A 26,337-nucleotide genomic window follows, 5' to 3' on the forward strand; every position below is an offset into this window, starting at 1 on the left:
GTGTGCTGCATTGGCCCATGTAAGCACGTCGGCTCATTGTTGAGGGAATTGGAGGGTCACCTTAAGAGGACAAAGGCCGATTTGGTGCCTCTCATTCAGGGATTTTCTCAGCCAACATTCCTCCTCAGAAGCCAGAATTTTGGTTTTAAGTTTATTCTAATTTTTTCACACATACTCACCTGCTTTTCTTTTGCAGAATGTCATATATACTGAAAAACACATGTTTATCTTAGCTGTTGGATTTTTAAGCTCTCTGGGAGTAGGATTGATACTTTTGGATAGTACTCCATTGTATATAACACGGACAGTTTATAAAAACAGGCCCTCAACCAAAGTTGTTATCTGATCTATTAAACAGTATAAGGTGTCCTTTTTTGGCCTTGTTACAGGGTGCTAAAGAGTAGTCCAAGGGGGACACAGTTCTCTGTCAGGATATAGATATTCCATCTTCATGCTTAAATTTTTTGTTGAACCTTAAAAAAATTTTTTAAGACTTTATTTATTTATTTTTTTTACAGCGGCTTGTTTCACAACTCAATTGAAAGTAGAAAGGGACCTCCTACACCCCCGCCCCTGTGTGTACAGCCTCCTTCATTAGCAACATCTCTCTTCGGAGTGCTGTGTTTGTTAAAATTGATGAACCTATGCTGATACAACGTTATGGTTCACTCCTGATGATGTACACTCTGTGTATTTGGACAAATACTAGATTGGTGCAAATGTAATTGCAGTTTTTGTATTGTTGAAATTTGCCATTTGATACTGGAATACATTCTTAATAAATGTGATATTATACATCATTTTAATGCACATTTCTCACCTTTTTTTTTTTTTTCCTGCTAATGTCTGTTTACTTGCTGTTTATCTTTACTTTTTGGACTATGGAAATTATGTTAGATGAAAAGCAAATTTGACCTATTTTCTTGAGTTTGAAGTCATAAAGCAGTGGAGACAATTTGCAACATCAACAATGCATTTGGCCTAGAAACTTCTATTGAACGTACAATGCAGTGGTGGTTCTAGAAGTTTTGCAAAGGAGACAAGAGCCTTGAAGATGAGGATCATGGTGGCTGGCCACTGAAAATTGATAACGACCACCTGAGAACAGTCATCAACGCTGGTCCTCTTAGAACTACACAAGCTGTCAGAGAACCTAGCATCCACCATTCTATGGTCATTTGGTATTTGAAGCAAATTGGAAAGGTACAAAAGCTCAGTCAGTGAGTGCCTCATGAGCTGACTGCAAATCAAAAACATTGTCATTTTGAAGTGTCGTCGTCTTGTATTCTGTGCAACAGCAATGAACCATTTCTTGATCAGATTGTGATGTATGATGAAAAATGGATTTTATATGACAATCAGCGATAACCAACTCAGTGGTTGGACTGAGAAGCTCTGAAGCACTTCCCAAAGCCAAACTTGCACCCCCAAAAATCTCATAGTCACTGTTTGGTGGTCTGCTGTCCATCTGATCCACTACAGCTTTCTGAATCCCAGTGAAACCATTACATCTGAGAAGTATGCTCAGCAAATCGATGAGATGCACTGAAAACTGCAACGCTTGCAGTCAGTATTGGTCAACCGAAGGGGCCCGATGCTTCTCCATGACAATACCTGACCATATGTCACACAACCAGTGATTCAAAAGTTGAACAAATTTGGCTGCCAAGTTTTGCCTCATCCACCATACCCCTTCTTCAAGGATCTCAATGACTTTTTGCAGGGAAAATGCTTCCACAACTAGTGGGAGGCAGAAAATGCTTTGCAAGAGTTTGTTGAACCCCAAAGCATGGATTTTTATGCTATAGGAATAAACCAACTTACTTCTCATTAGCAAAAATGTGTTGATTGTAATGGTTCCTATTTTGATGAATAAAGATGTGTCTGAGCGTAGTTAATAACGGTTTTAAAATTCACAATCCAATACCATAATCACTTTTGCCCCAACCTAATATATAATGACATGTATCCTTCCCCTGTATTTCTGAGGGCTGGATGTCTTACACCACATGTTTGAGGTATTGTAAAAGGGAATGTCCTAAGGAGTTGTACACTCAGTAGATGCTTAGCAAAGATGACAACTGGGTGCCAGTTCTTTAAATTCACTACAGTGAGTACCTAGTTTATTTGTTTTAATGCAAAGCCTCAGTTCAAGTGTTAGAGATAGAAGGTTAATTGTGGCACAGTCATTGCTCCCTAGGAGTGACTGTGTCCAGTGGGATGGCATGTGGCAACTAGCTCTCAGGCAGTGTGATGAATGCTGTGCTACTGGTGTGAATACTGGTCCTATTGGAGCTCTGTGGAAGGGAAAGTCAGGCCTGGGTGCTAGGGAAGACTTCGTTCTTCTCTGAATGTCAACCCTTTGCGACTCCGTGTTCTCACAGGGAGATGGATGGGTCAGTGCACACAGGCTTTAGAATTAGAATGTAATCCTCAAGTTATGAATACCTGTATAAAGCCCATTTTGGGTATATAGAGAATTTTTCTTTAATGGCTGTCTTTCGTGCCTGTCCTCAAATGCTTCCCACAAGCAGCCAAACTTTGAGTCAACATCTCTTCTCAAGGACCTCCTTTTTTTCTTAAAAGAATTGTGCTACATTGCTAAGTTAGGGTTTTTTTTTTTTTTTAACATTTATTTTAAATTTTGATAGCTAATATATTCACATGGTTCATAAATCAAAAAATATAAAAAGATAGCCACTATAAACTCTAGTGATATAAAAATAGAAATCAGGCTTCACTTTTTCCACTTGTTCCAAGTAATCATTGTGGTATTTTTTCTCTATGCCTCAACCACACATGTGTGGCTAATCACTTTTATTGGTCTTGTATATCTTGCCTTCCAAAAACTTTGTAATTATAAGAAATAAAAATTTATTCTATTTTATTCTTATTGTCCTTTTTGAGAACATGAAAGTTAGGATGCCATGCTCATGGATATGGTCTTGGTCTTCTGTTACCCGGTTGACAACATGTCTTGGTGGTCTCATCATTTCAATACATAGAGTGGAGGTTCCCAAGTTTTCTTGGTTCTTGACACTCTTAGTGTTGCCTTAACTTTTTTCGCTATGCCCTTAAAATACCCAAAGAAATACCTAACAGGTTTGTTAGCATTTAGGTCTAAATAGCAAGCATTTATATCCTAATAACTACCAGATGTTTGCAAGAATAATATTCATAAATTGAAGAGATTAAAAAATTTTATTCTTTAAAAAAATTTTTATTGTGAGCTGCACTGGATTTTCGTTGCTGCGTGCAGGTTTTTCTAGTTGTGACGTGTAGGAGCTACTCTCCCTTGCAATGCAAGGGCTTTTCCCTGCAGTGGCTTCTCTTGTTGCAGAGCACAGGCTCTGGGATGAAGGGGCTTAGTTTTCCGGCACCATGTGGAATTTTCCCAGATCAGAAATTGAGCCTGTGACCCCTGCATTGGCAGATGGAGTCTTATCTACTGTTCCACCAAAGAAGCCCCCAGAATTTTATCCTTAAGTAAGCACAGTTGCCTATTAATGAGATTTGTGTACTCCTGAGCACTGTACAGCTTCTTTAACCTTGGGATCAGATTGAACACTACCACTTTCATTTCCTGTTCTGCATTCCTCCTGGCTTGGTGGTTTATACCATTTTTCAGTGGCAATATGCAGAAATTGTTTACCAGATTTTTTTTTTTCCCTTGCTCTCTCTCTGCACCATGGAGGATCTTCATTCCCTGATCAGGGATCGAAACCCCGCCCCCTGCAGTGGAAGCATGGAGTCTTAACCACTGGACCACCAAAGAAGTCCCCTGTTTAACTGATCTTTGAGATAGAATTTATTTCCAAATTTGGGTGGGTTTGCCTAAGAAGCTACCTGCATAAAACTGTATTGGGTTGAGATATCTTTTTCTTTTTTTTGGCCATGCCATGTAGCTTGCTGGGTCTTAGTTCCCTGACCAGGGATCTAAGCGACCTGGCAATGAAAGCACTGAGTCCTAACTACTAGATTGCCAGGGAATTCCTTAAAATCTTCTAAGAGATTCACATATCTATCAAAGAGAAGGAAAGATGCAGTTATAATGATTATCTAGACTGTGGCTTATCCTGCCTTTGGCCGGTAGTAGCTGCTAAGGTGGGTCTTATTTAGAGTCTTTTGGCAACAAAATTGCTGGCAAATGATGCTAATGGCTTGACTCACCCAGGCCGGCAGCTCCCTCCTGGAGCCTTCAGTTGCAGCTGCTTGAACCCTCGTCTTCCCTGTCTTCTCTCTCCTCCTCCTCTTCCTTTCCTATCCCCACCTCCCCCTTCACTTCTTCCTTTCTCTTCCCCAGCTTTCACTCTGTGAGCCAGCTCTTTGGGGCTGTGCTGTAGACGCCCCCATCTCACCCAAAAGTTTGAAGGACCATGAAAACAGAAAGGTAGGAGGTTAGACAATCACAAGCTAGTAGTCCCCATGATAAATTGTTGAAAATGAAAACAGGTATCAGTGTTTGGAAAGTGATGTTCAACTAATAAATAGCAGCAGAAATAATAATCATATTGTTAATAAATTTTTTACTTGACACTGCACTCCCAAATACATTTTTTCACTTAATCTTCAAACAACTATATGAGGAAGGTATTATCCCAGTTTTGTAAGAGATGGGAAAGGAAGACATATTTTGAACTCCCATTGTGTGTCAGATACCCTTAGGAACCTTCAGTGGCCTTGCCCAAGATCACACAGTTTAGAAGAGGGAGAGAATACATTTGATCTGGGTCAGTTAATGAACTGTGTGTGTGCAATGCATATACCGAACACTAGTTGTATAAATGAAACTTGAACTTTTAGAGGCTATATTGTGCCATAAACACACCAAAACATTTTCTTTTTTCTTTTCTAGCATCTGCTACAAGCCTCAGTGGGTCTGACAGCGAGACTGAGGGGAAGCAACGCAGCTCGGACTCTTTCGACGATGCATTCAAAGCAGACTCTCTTGTGGAGGGAACTTCCTCTCGCTACTCCATGTATAACAGTGTCTCCCAGAAGCTCATGGTATGTCAGCACTTGGGTTGGGTTTCTAAAGCTCTACCAGCAGAATGAGAGGAGGGAAACTGTGTTGGTAGAAGCAGCAAAACGAGGGCGTAAGTTTTCCCTCTGCTTCCCAGCTGCTGTAGTTCAGTAGAGAGAGCGTAACCCCTTCTTGATACAGGTATCACATTTGAATCATCCGTGGGAAGCGGCTGTTCAGGCCTGCTTCTGTCTAGAGCTGGGGCAGCCTTTGGTCTCAGTGTTAGGTAAAAGACGACCAGGACACCAAAAGAGTGTCTTAACAGGCTTTTAATGCCGAAGCACTCCCGGGCGGTGTTCCCGGATCCGAACTAGGCCGGTCGAGGGAGTCCGCCCCCAGACTGTGCTGGGGAGTGGTTTATATGCGTTCCTTGCAGGGTATGGTCGAGCTAGATCGCCCAAAAAGGTACGGTTAGTGAACGGGGGTTCGGATAGGTCGCCAGGCCGAGGCGTCTCTGGCTGACAGGTCCTTCTGTGTGGCTAGGGCAGGGCGGCTTTAGCTGGCGGAAGTGTGCTGTCATTGGTCCCTGGGGTCTGGGAGGCTCCTTCTGTTAGGGACTTCCCCCGCCAGCAGGCGCGAGGAGGGGCGGGCCATCATAGCCCCAGGGTCCGGCCTTACACTTAGTAGTGAGTTCTTATGAGCAAAGCTTTTGAACTGTGGTGTTGGAGAAGACTCTTGAGAGTCCCTTGGACTGCAAGGAGATCTAACCAGTCCATTCGGAAGGAGATCAGCCCTGGGATTTCTTTTGGAAGGAATGATGCTGAAGCTGAAACTCCAGTACTTTGGCCACTTCATGCAAAGAGTTGACTCACTGGAAAAGACTCTGATGCTGGGAGGGATTGGGGGCAGGAGGAGAAGGGGACGACAGAGGATGAGATGGCTGGATGGCATCACTGACTCAATGGACGTGAGTCTGAGTGAACTCCAGGAGTTGGTGATGGACAGGGAGGCCTGGCGTGCTGCGATTCATGGGGTCGAAAAGTGTTGGATACGACTGAGCGACTGAACTGAACTGAAGCACACGGATGCGTGTTGGTGGATAAGGAGGCGTCATGCTGAGATTTTTGCTCTAGTGATTGATCTTAAAATGACTAAAATCCTGCTCACTCCCAGGTTCCTAAAATAAATGGGAGTAGAGCTGTCTTCTGTGTTAACTTCCAGAAGAGGGCCCAGTTTTCCTTTCCAGCTTTGGTACCCTGTTGATATACCACAGGAGGAAGGTGGAAGAAAAGACCTGCTTACTTCTCTTATCAGACTTCAGTATACGTGCAAAGGTCAGGGAAATCCAAGTTTGTCTTCTGTCCAGCTTCACGAATATTATAGTTGACGTCTCCGTTTTCTGCTGGAGTCATTTGAGAACAAGAACTGCCACTTCTGAAGTCGTAGTCAGGATTCTGATTTGGGGGCCAAAAACTTCGGGGAAGTGGGAGATGGGAAGGTTGGTGGCTCAGACTCTGACCTGGGGAAAGGTTTGTGGCTACTGTAGGAATTTCATCAAGCTGCTGAGCCTGCAGTGCCCCTTCCACAGGGAATACAGGCCTCTAGAGGAAACAGGTCTTCAGGGTTGGAGTTCTTTTATTAGACAAGAGTATGTGGGTTTGGGGTCTCTGGTTTTAGGGATATGTAACTGGGCCCAGGACTGTAGAGTTTAGTGTAAGCTTTTTAGTTAGTTGTGACATTTAAACAGATGCTTCTGTCCAGTCTTACAGTACCTCCCATGCCTCAGTTTTACATGAAGTGATTTTTCAGTTACTCTCTTGATTAAGTGGGCTCCTACAAGCCCTCATTGTCCTTCCCTAGTAAGGCCATTTGACTGGTTAAGGGTAAGGTTTAGAAGTTGCCGCTGGAAGCAGTTCCATTTTAAATTATGTTCTCTTTATCAACTCTGCTCTAGATTTACTTCTCACTTAATCAGACAAATTAGCTGGAAGGGTAGTTGTGCAAATGTCCAGTGAGATTCATTATGTACTCTTGGTGCCTTTAATTACAGCTGTGAGGTCCTTCTCATTTATCCAACTTCTGGTTGCCCTAGACTTTTCACCCCCAGAATAGACAGCCACAGGGCTCACAATCAAATTGCAGTTATTAGGCTAGAAGGAAAACTTTAGGCCTTACTCGTTTATATTTCTCACAATTTAATACAGTGTCTGACACAATAGAAGGACTGAATAAATATCTTATTTATGTAAGTGCTCCACTTCTGTTTGCTTATATAAATACACCATTTACTTCTCTTTTTCAGGCCAAGATGGGCTTCAAGGAAGGTGAAGGATTGGGTAAATACAGCCAGGGTCGGAAGGACATCGTTGAGGCCTCTAATCAGAAAGGTCGACGAGGCTTGGGTCTGACACTGCAAGGCTTTGACCAAGAGCTGAATGTGAACTGGCGAGATGAGCCAGAGGTACCTCATGTGGAGAGGAGATGGGAAGGCCATTTATGTTTTTATGAAACCATATTAACAAACTAGAAGTCCTCAGAGGCAGTATGATCAGGGTGGTTGGTGGGGATCGGAACTAGTTTCTTACATGGAAAATATGGGGGTGTCCGAAATGGAAAAGAGCCTGGGGGAGATACGGTGGGATATGGATTTGTTTCCTGTTACTTCATAGAAGACTGGGTCTAAGACCAGTGGGTAGAAGATACAGAAAGGCAGAGTGTGTCTCCACAAAGAACTTGAATAAATAGATAACAGCTTTTCACCAGTGATGAACATGCCTGAGGAGGTAGTGAGCACCCTCTGCTGAAAGGATTTCATGTGACAGATGAGGGCCACTCTCCCACTGTGTGAGTAGCTGGATCAGGTGCCCGCCAAGGTCCTTGCACTGCCTCAGGTTTATGATATCCTGATATTAAATAGGTGTTTGTTTATGCCAAATAGCTTTTCTCTTGTGGGTTTATTCTGCTTATCTTCTTGGGTGTGAGTTTGTTTTAATCCTGAATATCTAAAGAGATTCCCTTTTGATGGCATAGATAATGTTGAGATTTTATGTTTATTCATTTACTTATGCCCTACCTTATTTCACAGAGGATTTGAAGTGGGTATAATAAAAATACCTAAAAATAATGGTAAAATGTTACCATTGTAGAGTTGAAACTAGAGAAGATAAAATACAAATGTCTAGCCTTCCATATAGTTGCTGTAAGTTGAGCTTCAGATGTTGCTCTGAACTCTGGAAAATAGATATTTTATTTGTCTCCCTAATGTTCCGGTGCAGCAAAGAAGTTCTGTGAACCTGTGCATGATAAAAGCCTAAAAAAGTGTCAGAGTAAGATGCTAACAGACCAGGAGCTGATGGACGCTGAGAGTGGCTCTGCTGTGTTGCCTTGTAGCTGTAAGGAGACGCAACAGTGCAAACTAGGCAAATATTTATGATTGGGGCTAGATGCAGGGTTCCACCTCCAAATTCCTTGGTACTTTCCATGTCCTCATTTATTTAAAGTGAGTGAAAAGTCCCTACCCTCTCAATGGGGCAGAATTAGAACTTTGCTAAACTTGGAATCTGAAATTTGCTTTTAAAATCTGTTTTTAATAGAGACAGGCTATTGAAAAAAAAGGGGGTGTTTTTTGGCCTCGTCACGTGGCTTGTGAGATCTTAGTTCCCTGACTGGGGATTAAACCCTGGCCATGCCAATGAAAGCTCCAAGTCTTAACCACTAGACCACCAGGGAATTCCATGAATAATTTGTTTGAGGCAAGACTGACTTAATCACCATTTACCATAATTCACTTTTTTTTCCTTAAAGATAATCTTTTGGTTAAGAGTTTGCCTCAACTATTTGTTGGTGGCCACTTCTTTTTTTTTTTTGTGGTTGTTGTTGTTGTTTTTTGTTTTTGTTTTAAATTTTAATTGTTTGCTTATTTTTGACCATGCCAGCTCATGTGGGATCTTAGTTTCCCAACTAGGAATTGAACCTGTGCCCCCTACAGTGGAAGCACAGCGTCCTAACCACTGGATCATCAGGGAAGTGCCGCTTCTTTAAGGTAGTTGAGTCTGGGCGGCCTGAGGCGAGCGTCTGATTCCTGAATCACCGCATGGAGAATGCTCCAGTGGTGCTGTCCAGGAATACGGAGTGTAAGGTGTGGAGCTTCAGGTAGAGTTCACTTTGTAGGCAGCCATAATGTTCACACTTCCATGGAGAGGTTGAGTCTGCTATTCCTCTCCAAAGGAGCATCCCTATTGTGTATGAGCTCATTTTACAGGTTATAGTTCACAACGTTTATACCTAAAGGGACCAGATTTGACCAGGAGGAGAAGCCATGATTCACTGCTAGATTCATTGACAAAGTTTTCAGTAATTTTTCTTTTAAACTTTTTCTCTGTTGATGGTAGTTGGCTTGCCCTCAAGACCTTGCATTGAGATACCATTTTATGCCTTTCAGAGCATGTAATATTACCTTTAATCTCATTGCTTCAATTCGCAATGGTGAATCTCTTCTCCACACTTACTTGGAGGGAAAATGTGGAGCTGCCAATGCAGGTTAGCCAGCTATTTAGGTTTTATAATCGTTGTCTCTTCAGCCCTGTGAACTTAGCTCTGGATGCACATTAGAATCACCTGGCGACCTCTTAAAAATGTCCTTATACCCAATCCTCACCTGAAACCAGCAGAATCATATACTCTGAGGGTGGGGCCCAGGCATCAGTACTTTTTAAAAGGTCTACAGATAATGCTAAGTGTGGCCAGGACGAAAACCACAGTTTTAGCTTGGTAAGGAAAGTGACTGGAAAATTAAGAGAAAGCAGCACTAGAGAAGCCAGTTTCTACTGTATCTTGCAATAAAAGGCATCAGGAAGTGAGGCTCACTGCACTGTCTTCCTGATGTAATTGCCCTGTAAACGTATGTTCTTCTCTGCGTCCCCACTGCTCTGACTATAGGCCACTTGAGTTAAAGACCATGTCTTTTTACCTCTGTGTACTGAGCTCTTAGTCCACAGTAGGTGTTCATCAAATAATATTGGAACAAATAAAAGAAACTTTGAAAGTTGGAGAAGTTTCTTAGAATTCAAAGCAGAATTGGTCCCGGCTTTTAGAAGCTGAACTTCAGAATTCTGGCTCAGTTCTTAGGTCTGACACTGCTGTTGGCCTCAGCTTCCTGGACACTTCTCTCTCTGAGCCCCTCTTAATAGCTGGGGAAAGCCCTGGTGAGTTGGGGCATGGCCCTGAGTGTCTGCCTTACCTGACTTACTTGCCTCTCTTCTGTTTGTAGCCCAGTGCCTGTGAGCAGGTGTCATGGTTCCCAGAATGTACCACTGAAATTCCTGACACTCAGGAAATGAGCGATTGGATGGTTGTGGGGAAGGTAGGAGTTCAGGAAAATGTACTCTGAATTCTTGACACTTCTGACATTTCTCCTCCTCAAATCAGGTGTGTGTATCTGTATACTCACAGTATTAGAAAAGTGTGAATCTAAGCTTTCTGGCAGGAATAAAGCTGCATCAAGAGGGTATCAAGAGCTTCATGGATATGCCCCTGGGAGATGTGGCATGCGGGACTTTTTTCCTCCTAGTCATTTACCTTGCAAGGCAGCACAAAATGGGTAACTTCTGTCTTCCTCTTGGATGCTTTTTAGAGTAGCTTATTATACACCTGTGTATATTCTGGTCACTACTGGGCACTGTTCCAGGAAGATAAAAAAAGACTACTCCTGTCCTCAGAAAGGAATGAGGGAGTTGTTACAAAAGGAATTTGTGTGTTCTCTTTCTGGGAAATTGTAAGAATTAAGTATATAGTTTTACCAGATCAGCATGTTCCAGAGAGCAGTTCTCGAAGTATAGGGACTTGAGGGATCTCCATGACCCTTTCAGAGGGTCTACAAGGTCAGTTATTTTCATAATTCTGAAAAGTTATTTGCCTTTTTCATTCTCACTCTCTTGCAAGTGTCCTGAGAAGTCTTCCAGAAGCTCTGACATGTGATAGCATGTGTTGAATGCGCATGTGGGCGGGAGATTCTCCCTGTCTCGTGTAAGCTGGGTGCTGAGAGCTTTGCAAACATGGAAAGCAATGCCCACTCTTCTCAATCATTTTTTTTCTGGAATACAATTTTCTTACACGTTTATTTATATTAATACAACATTTTAAACTGAACTAGTAAATATTTAAACATCTCATTTTTAACTTCTAATAATAAGGTATATAAATACACACACACACATATACACATCTATCTCCCACAGAAACAAAAGCTGTTGAGGATCCTCAGTGATCTTAAAGAGTGTAAAACCTGAGAATACCGAGTTTGAGCACCACTGGTTTAGAGGCATTCTCACTCGTACTTGACACTGAACTCAACATCCCCATGAGGCTCCCACACCCTTGTTTTCTGTGAGGCTGCCAAGTCGGTGCCTTCATACTCACCAAGGAGCAAGAGGCTTCCTGGCAAAAGGACAGCCTCTGTCATTTTGGGTGTTCCCAAGCATCCCCCTTCCTTCTGCCCCCGCGCTCTAGGGACAGACAGCTTGGGTGTCTCCTCCCTGTTTGCTTTTCTCAGCCTTGGCATTCACGAGTCTTGTATCCATATGGCGCTTTCATAGGAGCCCCCAGAGGGCTCCTTCTCGCAGCCCCATCTGGAGCCAAGCCAGAGGGATTTAGGCTTTTCTCTTTCCCACCCCTAGGGGTTGATGTTCTCTGGCAGGGACTCAAGCCCCCTTTTGCTCTGCTCACTCAGAACCCTAGTTTCCCCCCAGATGCAGTCACATGTGGTCACTGTGGATTGTTTTCTTCTCCCTGTAGAGAAAGATGATTATCGAAGATGAAACAGAGTTTTGTGGGGAAGGCCTGCTTCGCAGTGTGTTGAAGTGTAAGGTAAGTCCTCGTGGCTAGAGCTGGCGCTAAAGATTTTGTGTGAGGGGTTGTGCTGGGCTTTTCTTGTTCTTTTGAGTTGGTTTTGGGGAACCTGAAATTTAGCTAATTTTTCTTGGTGGCTCCCTTGCCCTGCAGTGTTGTTCTGTCTCTGTGGTCAGTAGCCAGGAAGGGAACCACTTAATTTCAGTGGGTGGGTTCATCGTAATCCTGAGGAGGGGCTGGCATAGTGGAAAATTTGGAATCATTCTTCAGTATCAGAGCTGAATTCAAATCCTAGTTTTGCAGCTTTTCTTTCTTTTCTTTGCTGAATGACCTTGGACCATTTGCTTTAGCTTCTCTGAGTTTGAGTTTCCTTATCTTTAAATTAGGAAGAAAAAAGTACTCAGTGTTAGAGTTAAAAGAGATAGTTGGTGTTACTCTCCCCTTGATGTCTTCTGACCTGACCTGACTTTGGTCAGGAGGTGCATTGCCTGGGGCAGGGTGAGCCAAGGAAACTGAGGAGAAAATGAGTTGGAGGAGAAGCAAGGCCTGAGACAAGCCTCACGGAGCTTATTTTTCTGGCAGGTAGAGTGTTGGAAATATCCTCAGGTAAAGTGAGGCTTTCTTTTTCCAGAGAGAATTAGAAGAAAGAGAAGGGTTCCCTGCTGGGAGGTAGGTGCCCTCAGAAAAGCCTGATCTTGGTTTGCCGGCCCTCTTTCTGGGTACACCCTTCATAGCAAAACTCTGGTCCCTGCCGAGTTGCTGCTGGAGTGGAGAAGCAGGCTTGCAGCAAGGTTTAGCAGTGCCAGGAGGATTAATACCACAAGCACGTGGCAGGCACGTGCTTGCTTCCCTTTTATTTTGTACCATTTTATAAGTGAGGTAGTTGAGAGGCAGAGTGATCGTCCCGCCTGTCTGGGGTCACACATCTGGTCATTTCAGAGCTGGGTTGCAGCAGAGGCCTAGCTTTTCAGAGGGCTGTGAATCCGGCTCCTCAAGCTCCATCCCGAGGGGGATGCTCACCCTGTGCTTCTGATTCTTTCCGGGCAGAGTGTGTTTGATGTCCTGGATGGGGAGGAGATGCGGCGAGCTCGGACTCGGGCCAATCCCTACGAGATGATCCGAGGAGTCTTCTTCCTCAACAGGTTTGCTGGCATTTCCCTTCCCTCCCCTCCTCCGATGTGCACTGGTCGATGTTTCCATTTGAGCCTCAGCTCTCCCATCTGTCTGGTACTGAGGTATGCTTTTCTGTCTTGCTTTGTTTCAGGGCAGCAATGAAGATGGCTAACATGGATTTTGTGTTCGATCGCATGTTTACAAATCCAAGGGACTCTTATGGGGTGAGAACAAGATTTTGCTTCTGAATTCATAGTGCTAAATAGGCTTCAGCTTCAGTGGCTCAGAAATTGCCATTTGTACAATGCTAGGAGAGTATTCCTGCTGGGTGATGGAGATGCATTTTGTGATGAGATATATTTTGTTTTGAGCTCTTCAGCTAGGGTTCCACAGTGCTTCCTGTGGTCCCAGAAGTGCCCTAGTAAGCAGTTATCTCTAGGGCTTCAGGCCCGGAGTCCCAGCTCCTGCCTCTGCAGATCCTGCTCTTCACTCTGGGTAGAGGAGCACAGGGCTTGTAGCAGTGGAGGAGGAGCATTCCTGACCAGACCAGCAGGTGTAGCCTCCACAGGCCAAGGGGGCAGGGAGGTGAGGGCATGAGTGAGTGCATCGGCCTCCCTGCTGCACTGATTAAACGTGTATTTGTCCAGCCCCTACGTTGTGCCAGGCACAGTGCTAGGCACCAGGAATACATAGATGTGATCCCTTTCCCCATGGTGCTTAGGGTCTGGACATTCTGGGGGGCTTAAGAGCAGATGAGGGTAGGGGTTGGGTGTGTGTAGAGCCTCTCCATGCTTGTCGACGTGTAGAGGCCAGTTGCCACCAGGGAGCTTGAGCCTGCCTCTTACAGGGTGGGGTGGAGTCTGAGTGCAGTCAGCCCTCTGTGTCTGTTGACTCTGCGATGCAGAGGGCCGGCTGTATACCGCCACTTTATGTAAAGGACTCAAGCATCTGCAGATTCTGGTGGCTGTGGGGGGGACCTGAAACCAATGCCCTGTCAATACTGAGGGACGACTGTGAGCAGTCCTTACAGTGAGTTAATGTTCCAGGTTGAAACTTGTGATATCATCTGATTTGGTTGCTGCTGTTCCTGGTATGAGGGGGCAGTACTCTGGGAAATGTCTGAGTTTTGAATGAATTGTGGGCATCTGGGTTCTTTCACGGGTCTGTTTACAATCAGGATCATGTCTGAAGGTCTGTGCTCATGGTCGGGGGCAGCACTTAGTCACAGGTGGTGTCACTCAGGTTCATACCTCCTTTGGATCTCAGCTACCTCATCTCTGAAATTAGCCCTACTAACCTGCCAGAGAACCAGGGTAGGACCAAGAGACTCTTAAGGTTTGTTCTAGCTCTTAAAATCTGTGACTTCAAATGTGGCCACTTTCCCTTTCTGCTTCTCTGGACAAGCTTCATGTGGAATTCTAATTACAGATGGTGGATCGGAATGATTGTCTACTTTACTACTCTCATTTTTCTGAACACAGACCCTCCATATGATAGAGAAAGAAAAAAGGAAATTTCATTCTAGCTTTCCCTTCAGAGTTTCAAAGCATTTTCACCCTGTCCTAGAAGGTTAGTCTCTGACAGTGAAGGGGTCAGGAGCCGGCTGTTCCCAGTCCAGTTTCTGCCTCATTCAGCCTCCTCCTGCTAGGCCCCCGATTATCCACTGCTTAAAGAAATTTGTTTTCCAAGTTCTTCACTGCTCCAGCCTCACCTGCCTGGTTGTCTCCTCTATGCTGGCAGAAGGGCAGGTGGACCCCTCCAGTCTGTATTTATTTCTCTCTCCCAGGTCTCCCTCCCACCTTACAGTACCAGCAAGCTGTACAAAACAGCTCTTGGAATTAGCATCTTGAGAAAATTACATTGATACAATGTTGATTTAATTTTCTGAGCTCCCAATGATTTCCCTTAAACCCCTGCCTGGCAGAGGAACTCTGTCAGGTTGATGGGAAATCACAGCGTCATTTTGGGCTTTTGAATGTAAACGCCTCCAGCAGCTGGGATCTGGTTATTGTGTTTTGCTGTCAGGAAAATGAGGTAGGCATCAGGGTCGTACCATTCAGGTGGAGGGTGGAGATGTTACATAGGAAAAGGTGGCTGTGTTTGTGATGCTTCAGGCAGCTCCTTGACTTGCATTGATTGATAGTGGCCATGGAGAATTGCCCTTCCAGAGAAGTTCTTCTATACTCCACTATAAAAGTGATTTCTCTTCAGCTCCTAGTGTTTGCTTCTGTCTGTTCACCCCTGTTTCCTCCCAAGGACTGGAGTGACAGCCAAGCCCAGCAGGCTTGTTGTGTTTAGAGCAGTCCCAGCAGACGTGGGAGTGGCAGAAGCCCCAGGCACACGCCCAGGTTTGTTAGAGCCTCAGTGGCTCTTGGATCAGGGAAATCAGAGTGAGAGTGCAGACTACGTGAAGCCTAGCGAAGTGTGAGGAGGTTGGCGATGGGAAGCTGGAGGGAGGCTCTTTGAGGTTTTTCAGCATGTTTCTGCTTCTACAGGTTGTGGTAAGAGGAGAAAAGAGGCTAGGGAAATAAAGAGATCATAAACAAGAATTGGAAGGGGCCAGGAAGAGAAGGGCGTTTAGATTCTTTGGGTATATGGAAGCGTATTATATATAAACGTTACGTGAGGGACTTGTGTGCCTGCAGTTATCGTTGTGGTAAGAAAGCATTGGCTATGAAGCGTAACAGGATACAAAAGCTGAATGTAGATCTTGAAGTTTCATCGCTGTCTTAGAAGAAATTAGACAGCACTTACAAAGTCCCTGCTGCCTGTGGAGCGCTGCGCCAGACTCTGCAGAGAGAAAGGGAGAGGAGGGGCAAGGGCCCCTCAGGGACTCTCAGGGAGCTGGCTGATCGAGTTGAACTTCGTGTCATCTTAACGTTTGTTCAGTATTGTACAGTTTTTAAGGGTCTTCGACATAAGGTACTTTGTTTAATCCTACAATAGCCTTAAGAAATAACCTACATTAGTTCCCGTTTGTCGTTGAGGAAGCTCAAGCTTAAAGACATAAATCGTGTTCTTGCCTTTGACTGCACAGTCAGTAAGTGGCGGAGGTGAGAACCCCGGCCATCCTTTCTGTGAAAGGACCGATGGCCGTGGCCTGCTAGGGTGACACATCCTGAAATTACAGAACAGATCATATTTATGCCGTCTTTTTGGAGGTGAGACGCTTTCATTGATTCATTCTCCTTTCTTCTCACAGTCTTCTTTGGGCCAGCCTCTCACCTGGAGAAGCTGGCGCCCGGGGCTAGGGCTTGGCCTGTGAGGAGGAACAGTGTCTTCTCTGCAGTGTGTGCAGGCCTTAAACTTGTGGCTCCTGCCTCACTAGCACTTTGCAGCCTGGGAAGTGCTGCATAGTATTCTTGGCGTATGCCATTAGGTCTTTTCTAGTGTGCGAATGAGTACAATAAGAAAGTGTGAATAATTGATGGCTCAGGAACAAAGAATGCTAGGGTGATGGAGCAGAGGGAGGGGAGAAGGAGCTGATATGCCCAGCACACTGAGTGGGCTTGTCACAGGGCGAGGGAGTGTATTTTTAGCTACAGGCCCTTTCTCCAGAGACTTTTTCCACTGTTGTGATCAAGCTAGATAAACCAATACCAGATGCAAAGCCCTTGTCACCCCGAAAGTGACTGGACTGTGAGCATTAGTATTTCCATTTCTTTCCTATAACTGTTTCCCCTGAAGCCTTCTGATCTTTATCTGGCAGTTAGAGAGCTCTGGACAAGCACCCAGCCGTGCCAGACTTTGAGGGAGAGAAGGCTGAGCTGTCTTAGCCCTTCCTGCTGGATGTTCATCAGGGACCCCTGCGGTCACTCCTCTGAAGCTCAGCTTCTTGTCACCAGTGCAGATGGCACGTCTCTGCCGTGGAGGCTTGAGACAAGTGGAATTCACCCTTGAGGGCCCAGGTGTGTAGAAGAGAAGTGTAAACACAATCTAGATCTGCATTCAGCATACATTAAATTTAATTAATTAATTTGGCCAAGCTGTGCAGCTTGTGAGATCCCAGTTCCTTGACCAGGGATGGAACCTGGGCCACAGCAGTGAAAGCGTAGTATCCTAACCACTAGGCCACCAGGGAATGCCCAGCATTTTATATTAAGAATTTAAAGCCGCTTAAGTGGCCGAAACTAATCATCAGATACAAATGATGATAGTGTAATTCAGTTGTTCTTTAGGTGGGTGGATGCTCTGATGGCTGCCTAGGTCAGTGTCTCCTGTTTTCTCAATCTTATCAGCTTCCAGCTCTGCCCTGTGCAGGCCCTGGTCAGCAGAGGGGCAAAGGTAGGAGCAGGGGTGTGCAAAAAAGGAGGACACACAGGGCACTGTGAGGTCTTGGATGGAGTCGTGGAACAGAACAAGGGGTCTGGTGAGATCTGAAGCAAGTCTGGGGTGTAGTTCGTAGAAATGTACCCGTGCATGTCAGTTCCTTAATTTTTACAGCTGACCATGTAAGATGTTACTAAAACTGGGTGAAGGATATGTGCAAACTTTGTCCTCGCAACTTAGCTGTACGTCTAAAATTATTCCATGGTAAAAACTTAATTGGAGGGGAAAAAAAAGATGGTGGCTAGGAGGAGAGGAAGAAGGGACGCAGAAACTGCTATTTGGAAGATGAGGCCCTGAGCTGGGAGGAAGTGATGTTAGAGCCCCTCAGACTCTGGTTGGACGGGAAGCCTGCGTCTCCTGCTCAGGCTGACGGGATGCTGACTAAGCGGTGCTGCAGACTGAACAGGTCGATTTGTGTCTTGGCGTTTCTCTTTCCCTGTCTGTCATGTGGGGGGCTAGAACATCTGCTCCGCCCGTTGGGACTCTTGTAAGGCAGGATGCGGTGGGGAAAAGATGCTCAGAAAACATGCACGCTTGGGTGCCCATTAGGGTGTTTTTTAGGAGTCTGAGCTGGGCATGGTGGTGTGAAGGGCATCAGGGGTGTTTTGAGGTGGGGATGGGTGACTCTGAAGGCAGTGGTCTCAGAGGACATGTTTCCTGGTGGTTGTGGCTCTGGCAGGAACTCTGCACTGTGCTTGCTGAAAGGCTTGTTTTACTCCCCTGCTTTCTCTTTCCTGCTCCCCACTGAGGCATTTCCCCCTCTTCCTCCCCTGGCTTCCACTTGCCCCTGCAGAAGCCGCTGGTAAAGGACCGGGAAGCGGAGCTTCTGTACTTTGCCGACGTCTGTGCGGGCCCGGGTGGCTTCTCGGAGTACGTGCTATGGAGGAAGAGGTGGCACGCCAAGGGCTTCGGGCTGACTCTGAAGGGCCCTCACGACTTCAAGCTGGAGGATTTCTACTCTGCCTCCAGCGAGCTCTTCGAGCCCTACTACGGTAGGGACATGGAGGAGGCCCCAGGGACCGAGAGGGACGAGTCTTACCAGGAGGAGCTCCTAGCCATGTGCCGTGTTTTCTGTCCCGGGGCTCTCAGTCCGGGGCTCCCAGCCCACGTCACGAGGTCTTGGTCTCCCCTTGCCTGTGCCTTTTACCCCAGGCCTGTGGGATCCAGGTTAAACCCTCCAGTAGGCAAACTCGCAGCAGATCCATGCTAATTTCTCCTTCCTTCTCTTGTGGTGACAGGAGATAATAAAACCGTTCGATCTCTAGCTGAGAACTGGCAGGGTTATTAACAAATACAAACCCACACCCATCCCCAGCCCTGTATGCCAGATGGTCAGCAACCCCCTAGCAGTTCCCTCCACTCTGTCTTGCTTCTTGTGATTTGGCAGGAAATCCCAAGTCCTTTGTTAACAGAACTTATTAAGAAATTGATATTGCTTCCTAAATGTAGGTGCTTTAAACACGTTTGATCTTGAACATGAAGACCTTCTCTTTCAGTTGATGGCTCATGGCTGGTTGACTCCACCTGAGCTCTCCTCCACTGTAGCAGGGCCCTGTTTCTGCCTCCTGGCCCATCACTGCAGGGCAGCCTTGTGTGACGGGTCCTGAGCTGCTCCTCACAGAGGCTCTTCTGGGCCTTGAGGCCTGCCTGGTACCTGTGTTCACAGCCCTGGCGAGGCTGTGTCCTGGTGCCAGGGATGCACAGGGCAGACGAGCTAAGTGTGAACCTTGTGTCCTGTCAGGTGAGGGTGGGATCGATGGAGACGGAGACATTACCCGCCCGGAGAACATCAATGCTTTTCGGAATTTCGTCCTGGATAACACCGATCACAAGGGTGTCCACTTTCTGATGGCTGACGGGGTAGGTGACCTGCTCTTCGTGGGGTGATGATGTATGTTTTTATTCTTTTTGTACATCTTTTCAGTTTGTAACTTTGTCAGGGCTGGGCTGTTACAGGCATCTTTGCTTGGGGCAGGTGGATCTTCCCAACTCACTTCCTCAACGGGCCTCGGGTGTGGGTGGAGGCCTGGTGAGGGGGCACCGTGACTAAGATGGACTCAGCAGAGCCAACGGGAAGGACATTTCCATCATTTGTCACCCGGGTGCTGCTCTCGGAGAGGCTGTCTGTACATGGCCACTCCTAAGCCTCGGGAGCAGCTGATAGGTGACCACGTAACCAAATGCAGCTGCTCCATATTAAGACTCCATATTAAGACTCTGCAAGAGGCTCTGTCAGTGGCTGGGCTGAAGAAGATACTCAGGTTGTCCATTTCTTGGGCAGTTACCTGAGGCGTAGAGGCAGCCCCTGCAGCTTCCTCCCTTAGTAATCTGATGCTGCCAGTAGTCTTCTCTGGACTACCAGAAAAGTTGTGAGTCACAGCTTAGTGTGGAGAAAGGTCAGAGAACGCGGCAGTTGCTCCAGGGTCACGTGGCCAGAGTTGCAAAAAGCTTCTGGAGCCCCCTGGGCAACCTCGTAAGCAGTAGCTGTGTGGAGAGGTGAAGAAATGTTTAGGATGTCAGCACTGGAGCCGAGCGTGCCCTCAGCCCCCAAAGATTGGTGCCTAGCAGGGGACAACAGATAGGCTTGGGTAGAGGGAGGGGCCGCTTCCGCTGAGCCTGTCGGAGTCTGATATACTTGGGAGGCAGCCGGGCAGGGCATCAGCTCGAGTGGCAAACTCAAGGATTGTCCCTCTGACTTAGGCAACATAGACTGGTGACCCATGTGGGATTTTTTTTGTGTGTGTTTTTTTCCTCTCTCCCTGTAAACAGCTGTGCATTTTAAGAAGCATCTGTAAATCTGGAAGACATTACCGAACATTTTTATTTCTGGAGACCAGCCTCTTTGCTTCTCTTAATTATTGTGATAAAAATCACATAACATAAAATTTACTGTTGTAGCCATTTTTAAGTTTACAGTTCAATTATGTTAATTATAATCATACTTTCATGAAACAGATCTCCAAAACTTTTTCCATTTTGCAAAATTGAAATTCTATGCCCATTAAACAATAACTCGCCTCTCTTCCCGTCACAGCCCCTGGCGTCCCTCACTCCCCTGTGAGCCTGGCTCTCTGCTCCTTGCTGGGATCTCACAGGGAGGGAGACCACTCCAAGAACAGCAACATACATTCTTCATACAAACAGCCTGCCCAGAGACTCTGCCAGCTGGAGGAAGAGGCTCCATGGTCCTGGGACAGGAGGGGGGGGTTTGTGAGTAAATCTGTGGTCAGCAGAGAAAGAAAGATTCTTGTGACTATCAGAGTCAGGCAGACTTTCTCCTGTCACCAGACTGGGGCCTGTTCAGTGCAGCCCAGGACTGAGGGAGCCCACACAGATTTAGCCACACGTGCTCCCTGGGTCTCACTGGACTCACCAGGGCATTCAGTTTCCTGTCTTGTAGTTGGCTTGAGACCAGCGTATTTTGCCTCTGTTCTGCCGTATCCTTCCCTTGGATTCCAGCATGAGTTTTTAAATTTTCTGGACCATCTCCTTGGAGGAGCAGATCCCCAGGAGCGATAGAGCAGGAAAACAGCACTGGCTCAGTAGGCAGGCCTGGGTCCCAGGTGCTGTCTTTACCACAGGGAGCCATACAGCCACGCCGGAGAATCTAAATACCAGACTGTATCTGTGTCAGTCAGTTGGTGAAGATCAATGGAAACACCTGTAGAGATCTCAAGGAAGATGCGGTGGGAGCACTCTCTTCAGTCCTCATCACTTCTCTTTTCTGCTCTGCTCCTTGTGCTCTCGTTTCAGGGTTTCTCAGTGGAGGGACAGGAGAACCTGCAGGAGATCCTCAGCAAACAGCTGCTGCTCTGTCAGTTCCTCATGGCGCTGTCTGTTGTCCGGACAGGTGACACTCCTCTGCCGTCTCCCCACCCAGGACCCACCAGAGGCCCTGTTGTACAAGAACATGTATTGGGGTTGGCTTGAAAGTTAACTAATGGTCTGCTTGTATGAGGTGACACATGGCGGAATGAGGGATTTAGGGGGGAAGGTGCTATGGAATCCCCAAAGTCCCCTGTACAACTCTTTCCCTTCTGTGGCCTGTGACTTTTAATGGTCCCAGGTATCTGGGCCCTGACTTTGTCATAGTCCCTGAGATGACCCAACCCATTTCCTGGAGTGGAAGCTGCTGACTATCGTTGGTGTTTTCCCTTAACCTAGGAGGCCACTTCATCTGTAAAACCTTCGACCTCTTCACACCATTCAGCGTGGGGCTCATCTACCTGCTGTACTGCTGCTTTGAACGAGTCTGTCTCTTTAAGCCAATTACCAGCCGTCCTGCCAACTCAGAGAGGTGAGACTTTCCTCTCCCTTTGAATCAGACTAGTTGGCTAAATGTCAGAACAAGAAAACCTGGTGCATCTCTGGCATGAGCACTCAAGCTGCATTAAAAAACCCTGATTTAAAAAAAGTGATTGGAGCCAAGAGGATTTGGATTTTCTTGTTCAGCCTCTGCCTCCTCCACCAACCTTGTTCACCACACTTTTGTGGGCGATCCTTGGCTTGGCCCAGGAGGGTGAAGGAGACCAAGGAAGGGTTACCTGAAGGACAGTTGGGCCATTAACCAGAGTCCCTGTTTGCATCCCAGATGGGACACAGTGCCCATGCATCTTGTGAGAGAAGATGCAGCCAATCCGAATTGCTAGGTGGCTTGCTCAAAACACAGATTTCTTGGCCCCATCCCTGGAGAGTCTGATTGCCCTTAACTTAGCAGACTTCCCCAGCTGATGGTGATTCAGCCAGCCTGGCACAGGGTAATTGGAAACCACTGCCATGGAGAGTAGAAACACAGCCCAACATGAGAAGGGTTTGAGGTGAACTCTGCAGCACTCTGTTCTCGGTGCGTAGACAGGGGTTTTGTGACTCAGCAGGTGGTTCGGGGAGGAGGAATTATGCCGGGGAAGCCCTTGCTCAGTGGAGTGACAGGGTCTCTCCTCTCAGGTATGTGGTGTGCAAGGGCCTGAAGGTGGGCATAGATGAAGTGCGGGATTACCTCTTCTCAGTCAACATTAAACTCAACCAGCTGCGGAACACTGATTCTGACGTCAACCTTGTGGTCCCCTTGGAGGTGATCAAGGGAGACCATGAATTTACTGACTACATGATACGGTCCAACGAGGGGTAAGCAGACCAATGTGTTTTTTCCTTCGCTTCTTTTTGTTGTTGTTGTTTGCTTGCATCCCTAGGGTATCAGGAAAGCCCTAGGGATGAAGAGAATGAAGGACTGAATGACTGGCTCTTGGTATCACTTTGTCCGTTTTGAAAAACTGGTAGGTGAGATTGGTCTGCTCGCTCCAGGGCTCCCTAGGACTTTGAGTACCTTGAGGACTTTCATCCTGCTCCCATGCCTTGTCACAGGGTGGCTGGTGGGAGCCTGGCTGGCACAGCCCTGCCCGTGGGAGCCTGAGTATGATAGTGAAGCTAGAGGGCAGACTTGTCTTGCATCCTTGGAGGAAGGAATAATCTCCCTTTAATTGCTTCCATTTGTAGAAGGCCATCATAGTTTGCTGTCCCATGAAGTCCCTTAGTTGGAAGCAAGAGATGGCTGGAAAGCAAGTATATAACATGCTTTTGGAAGTTTCTGGTATCAAAACTTTTGCCAGACCATGAGTTACTCAAATAGGCCATCTGAATGCTGGTTTTGTTTTTGTTTTAACCTTCATTAATTGTTTTCCCCCTCCTTGTTAGTAGTGATAATTTAAAGTTGTGAGAGTTGGCTCAGTTTTCTAAGTGGGCAAACCTCATTGAACAGTTTTCTGAGGAAGCTTGGAGAGTTGTATAGCAATGAATCAATAGAAGTGCTTGCTTAGGGGGCCAAACATGTACTGGAAAGGTCATTTGTAAGTGGAATCCCAAGTCTCCCAGAGAAAGTTGAATGTATGGGTGGCCCTAGGGGAACATAGGAGGAGAGGAAGTCTTTATCCATCTTCTCTCAGTATTTTAATTTTCCATTCTGTGGTACTGCTACATAAGCTCTCTCATCTTGATGTAAGAATCGGCACCAAGGCGGAGCCCGTACTAAGTTTCAGCGTGTTGTAGATGAGGAAGCAGGCCCGGAACTGGAAGTCAGCAAAGCCAAAGCTATGTCACATTTCTGGACTTCTTTTTGTTGAGCCATGCTGCAGTTTCATATGGGTGGGTGTGGATGCATGGCAGAACTGGTCTTCTCAAAGCTCCCAGTTGCAGAGTGTTTAAGCAGCCTGGTAAATTGATTTGTGTCTGGTATATTGGGAATATTTTTCCCCAATCTGTGGTTTGCCTATTCATTGTCTTAATGATGTCTTTTGATAAGCAGAAGTTAAAAAATTTTTGAGTCCGTTTTTAAATTGTAAAATACACATAACAAAGTTTATCATTTTAACCTTTCTTAAAATGTGAAATTTAGTGGCCTTAAATATATTCACACTGTTCTGCAACCACACCACAACGCATTTCCAGAGCTTTTCAATCATCCAGAGCAGAAACTATACTGGTGAGATAACAGCTCCTATTCCCCTCATCCCCAGCCATTGGTGCCCTCTGTTATCTCCTCTCTGACTTCGCCTGTTGCATGTGCCTCACGTAAGTGCATTCGTACAGTATTTGCTCTTCCGCCTCTGGCTGTTTCGCTTAGCATAATGCTTTTAAGATTCATCATGTTGTAGTGTGTGTCAGGGTTTCATTCCTTTTTTAGGGCTAAGTAATAATCCATTTTATGTGCATACATACACATACATTTTGTTTATCCATTCAGCTGTTGATGGACATTTGGATTTTCCTCACGTTTTAGCTATGGAGAGTAACACTGCTGTGAATGTTGGTGTGAAAAGTAACTGTGTCCCTCCTTTCACTTCATCCAGGTATACATCTGGAAGTGGGATTGCTGCACTACTTTACATTCCGACCAGCAGTGCATCAGGGTTCCAGTTTTTCCACATCTTCACCAACACTTGTTATTTTTTGATTTTTTTTTTTCCATAATAGCCATTCTAGTAGGTCTGAACTGGCTCTCATTGTAGTTTTGGTTTGCATTTCCCTAATGACTAATATGTTGAATATGTTTTCATATGCAAACTGGCTATTTGTATATCTTATTTGAAGAAATATATTCAAGTCCTTTGCCCATTTTTTTAAAAATTTTATTTTTCATTGAAGTATAATTGACTTACAGTATCATATTAGTTTTTGGTATACAGCATAATGGTTTGATTTTTTAAAAATTATTTATTTTTGGCTGTGCTGGGTCTTCATTGCTACACATGGGCTTTCCTCTAATTGCAGCAAGCAGAGGCTAATTGGGGTGCTAGGCCTCTAGTTGCGGTGGCTTCTCTAGTTGTGGAGCACAGGCTCTAGGACTCTCAGGCAGCAGTTGTGGCCCACAGGCTTAGTTGCCCCAAGGCATGTGGAATCTTCCCAGGCCAGGGATTGAGCCCTTGTGCCCTGCATTGGCAGCTGGATTCTTAACCACTGGACTACCAGAAAGTCCGATTTGATATTTTTATACATTAGAGAATGTTCACCAAAGTCTGATTACCATCCGTCACCATAAAAAGTTATTAAGATATTATTAACTATATTCCCTGTACTATACATTACATCCTGGTGACTGACTTATTTTATAACTTGAGGTCTGTACCTCTTAATCTCTCATTTCACTCATACTCCGCATTCCCCTTCCCTCTGGCAAACCACCGGTTAGTTCTCTGTATTCAAGAATCTGTTTCTTTTGTTAATGTTTGTTCATTTGTTTTGTTTTTAGATTCCACATATAAGTGAAGTTGTATAGTATTTATCTTTTCTCTGACTTACTTTACTAGCATAATACTGTCTAGGTCCATTCACGTTGTTGTAAATGGCAAGATTTCATTTCTTTTTTATAGCTCAGTAATATTCCTTTGTGTATATATACCATATCTTCTTTAATTATCTATTGATGGACACTTAGATTGCTTCCATATATTGGCTATTGTAAATAATACTGAAATGAACACTGGGATGCGTATATCTTATTTTTGTCAGAAAAATAGCCAGAAATGGAATTGCTAGGTCATATGGTAATTCTGGCTTCCCTGGTAAAGAATCCGCCTGCAATGCGGGAGACCCCGTTCGACTCCTGAATTGGGAAGATCCCCTGGAGAAGGGATAGGCTGGTCACCCACCCCAGCATTCTTTGGCTTCCCTCGTGGCTCAAACCATAAAGAATCCACCTGCAATGTGGGAGACCTGGATTCTGTCCCTGGGTGGAGAAGATCCCCTGGAGGAGGGCCTGGCAACCCACTCCAGGATTCTTGCCTGGAGAATCCCCATGGACAGAGGAGCCTGGTGGCCTGTAGTCCATAGGATTGCAAAGTCAGACATGATGACTGAAGCGACTAAGTACAACACAACACATGGTAGTTCTGTTTTTAATTTTTTGAGGACCCTTCATACTGTTTTCCATGGTAGCTGTACCAGTTTGCATCCCTACCAACACTGCATGAGAGTTCCTTTTTCTCCATATCCTTGCCAACAGTTATTTGTTGTCTTTTCGAGATGGCTGGATGGCATTACCCACTTGATAGACATGAGTCTGAGGGAACTCCGGGAGTTGGTGATGGACAGGGAGGCCTGGCGTGCTGCGATTCATGGGGTCGCAAAGAGTCGGACACGACTGAGCGACTGAACTGAACTGATTCTGACAGGGGGAGGTGATATTGTGGTTTTGATTTGCATTTTCCTGATTAGATTAGTGATGTTGAACATCTTTTCATGTGTTTATTGACCATCTGTATGTCTTCCACAGAAAAATATTTAAATCCTCTGCCTATTCTTTAATCAGTTTTTTAAAATTATAGTCTAACCAAGTGTTCTTTAAGTTGAAATATAGTTGATTTACAGTGTTGTGTTAGTTTCTAGAGTACAGCAAAGTGATCGCTTCGTGTATGTGTATATGTTATTTTTCCGATTCTTTTCCATTGTTACAAGGTATTGAATATACTTTCCTGTGCTTTACAGTAGGACCTTATTCCTTATCTGTTTTATATGTAGTAGTTTGTATTTGGTAATCCCAAACTCCTAGTTTATCACTCTCTGCCTCTTCCCCCTTGGGTAACCATGTTTGTTTT

The 26,337-nt window shown here is 45.5% G+C and overlaps 1 protein-coding gene across 1 annotated transcript in view; it reads left to right on the forward strand.

Moving 5' to 3' along the window:
• Positions 1-26,337, forward strand: part of CMTR1 (cap methyltransferase 1) — a 53,662-nt gene that overhangs the window by 7,486 nt on the left and 19,839 nt on the right. The window contains exons 3-13 of the mRNA XM_015102687.4: positions 4,856-5,007; positions 7,266-7,424; positions 10,233-10,325; positions 11,756-11,827; positions 12,857-12,951; positions 13,074-13,146; positions 18,045-18,243; positions 18,993-19,111; positions 21,005-21,101; positions 21,416-21,548; positions 22,196-22,375. Of these exons, the coding sequence (XP_014958173.1) occupies positions 4,856-5,007; positions 7,266-7,424; positions 10,233-10,325; positions 11,756-11,827; positions 12,857-12,951; positions 13,074-13,146; positions 18,045-18,243; positions 18,993-19,111; positions 21,005-21,101; positions 21,416-21,548; positions 22,196-22,375 (1,372 nt within the window). The remainder of the gene's footprint in view (positions 1-4,855; positions 5,008-7,265; positions 7,425-10,232; positions 10,326-11,755; positions 11,828-12,856; positions 12,952-13,073; positions 13,147-18,044; positions 18,244-18,992; positions 19,112-21,004; positions 21,102-21,415; positions 21,549-22,195; positions 22,376-26,337) is intronic.

The sequence above is a fragment of the Ovis aries genome, chromosome 20, assembly GCF_016772045.2.
Source record: "Ovis aries strain OAR_USU_Benz2616 breed Rambouillet chromosome 20, ARS-UI_Ramb_v3.0, whole genome shotgun sequence".
NCBI classification, from domain to species: domain Eukaryota; kingdom Metazoa; phylum Chordata; class Mammalia; order Artiodactyla; family Bovidae; genus Ovis; species Ovis aries.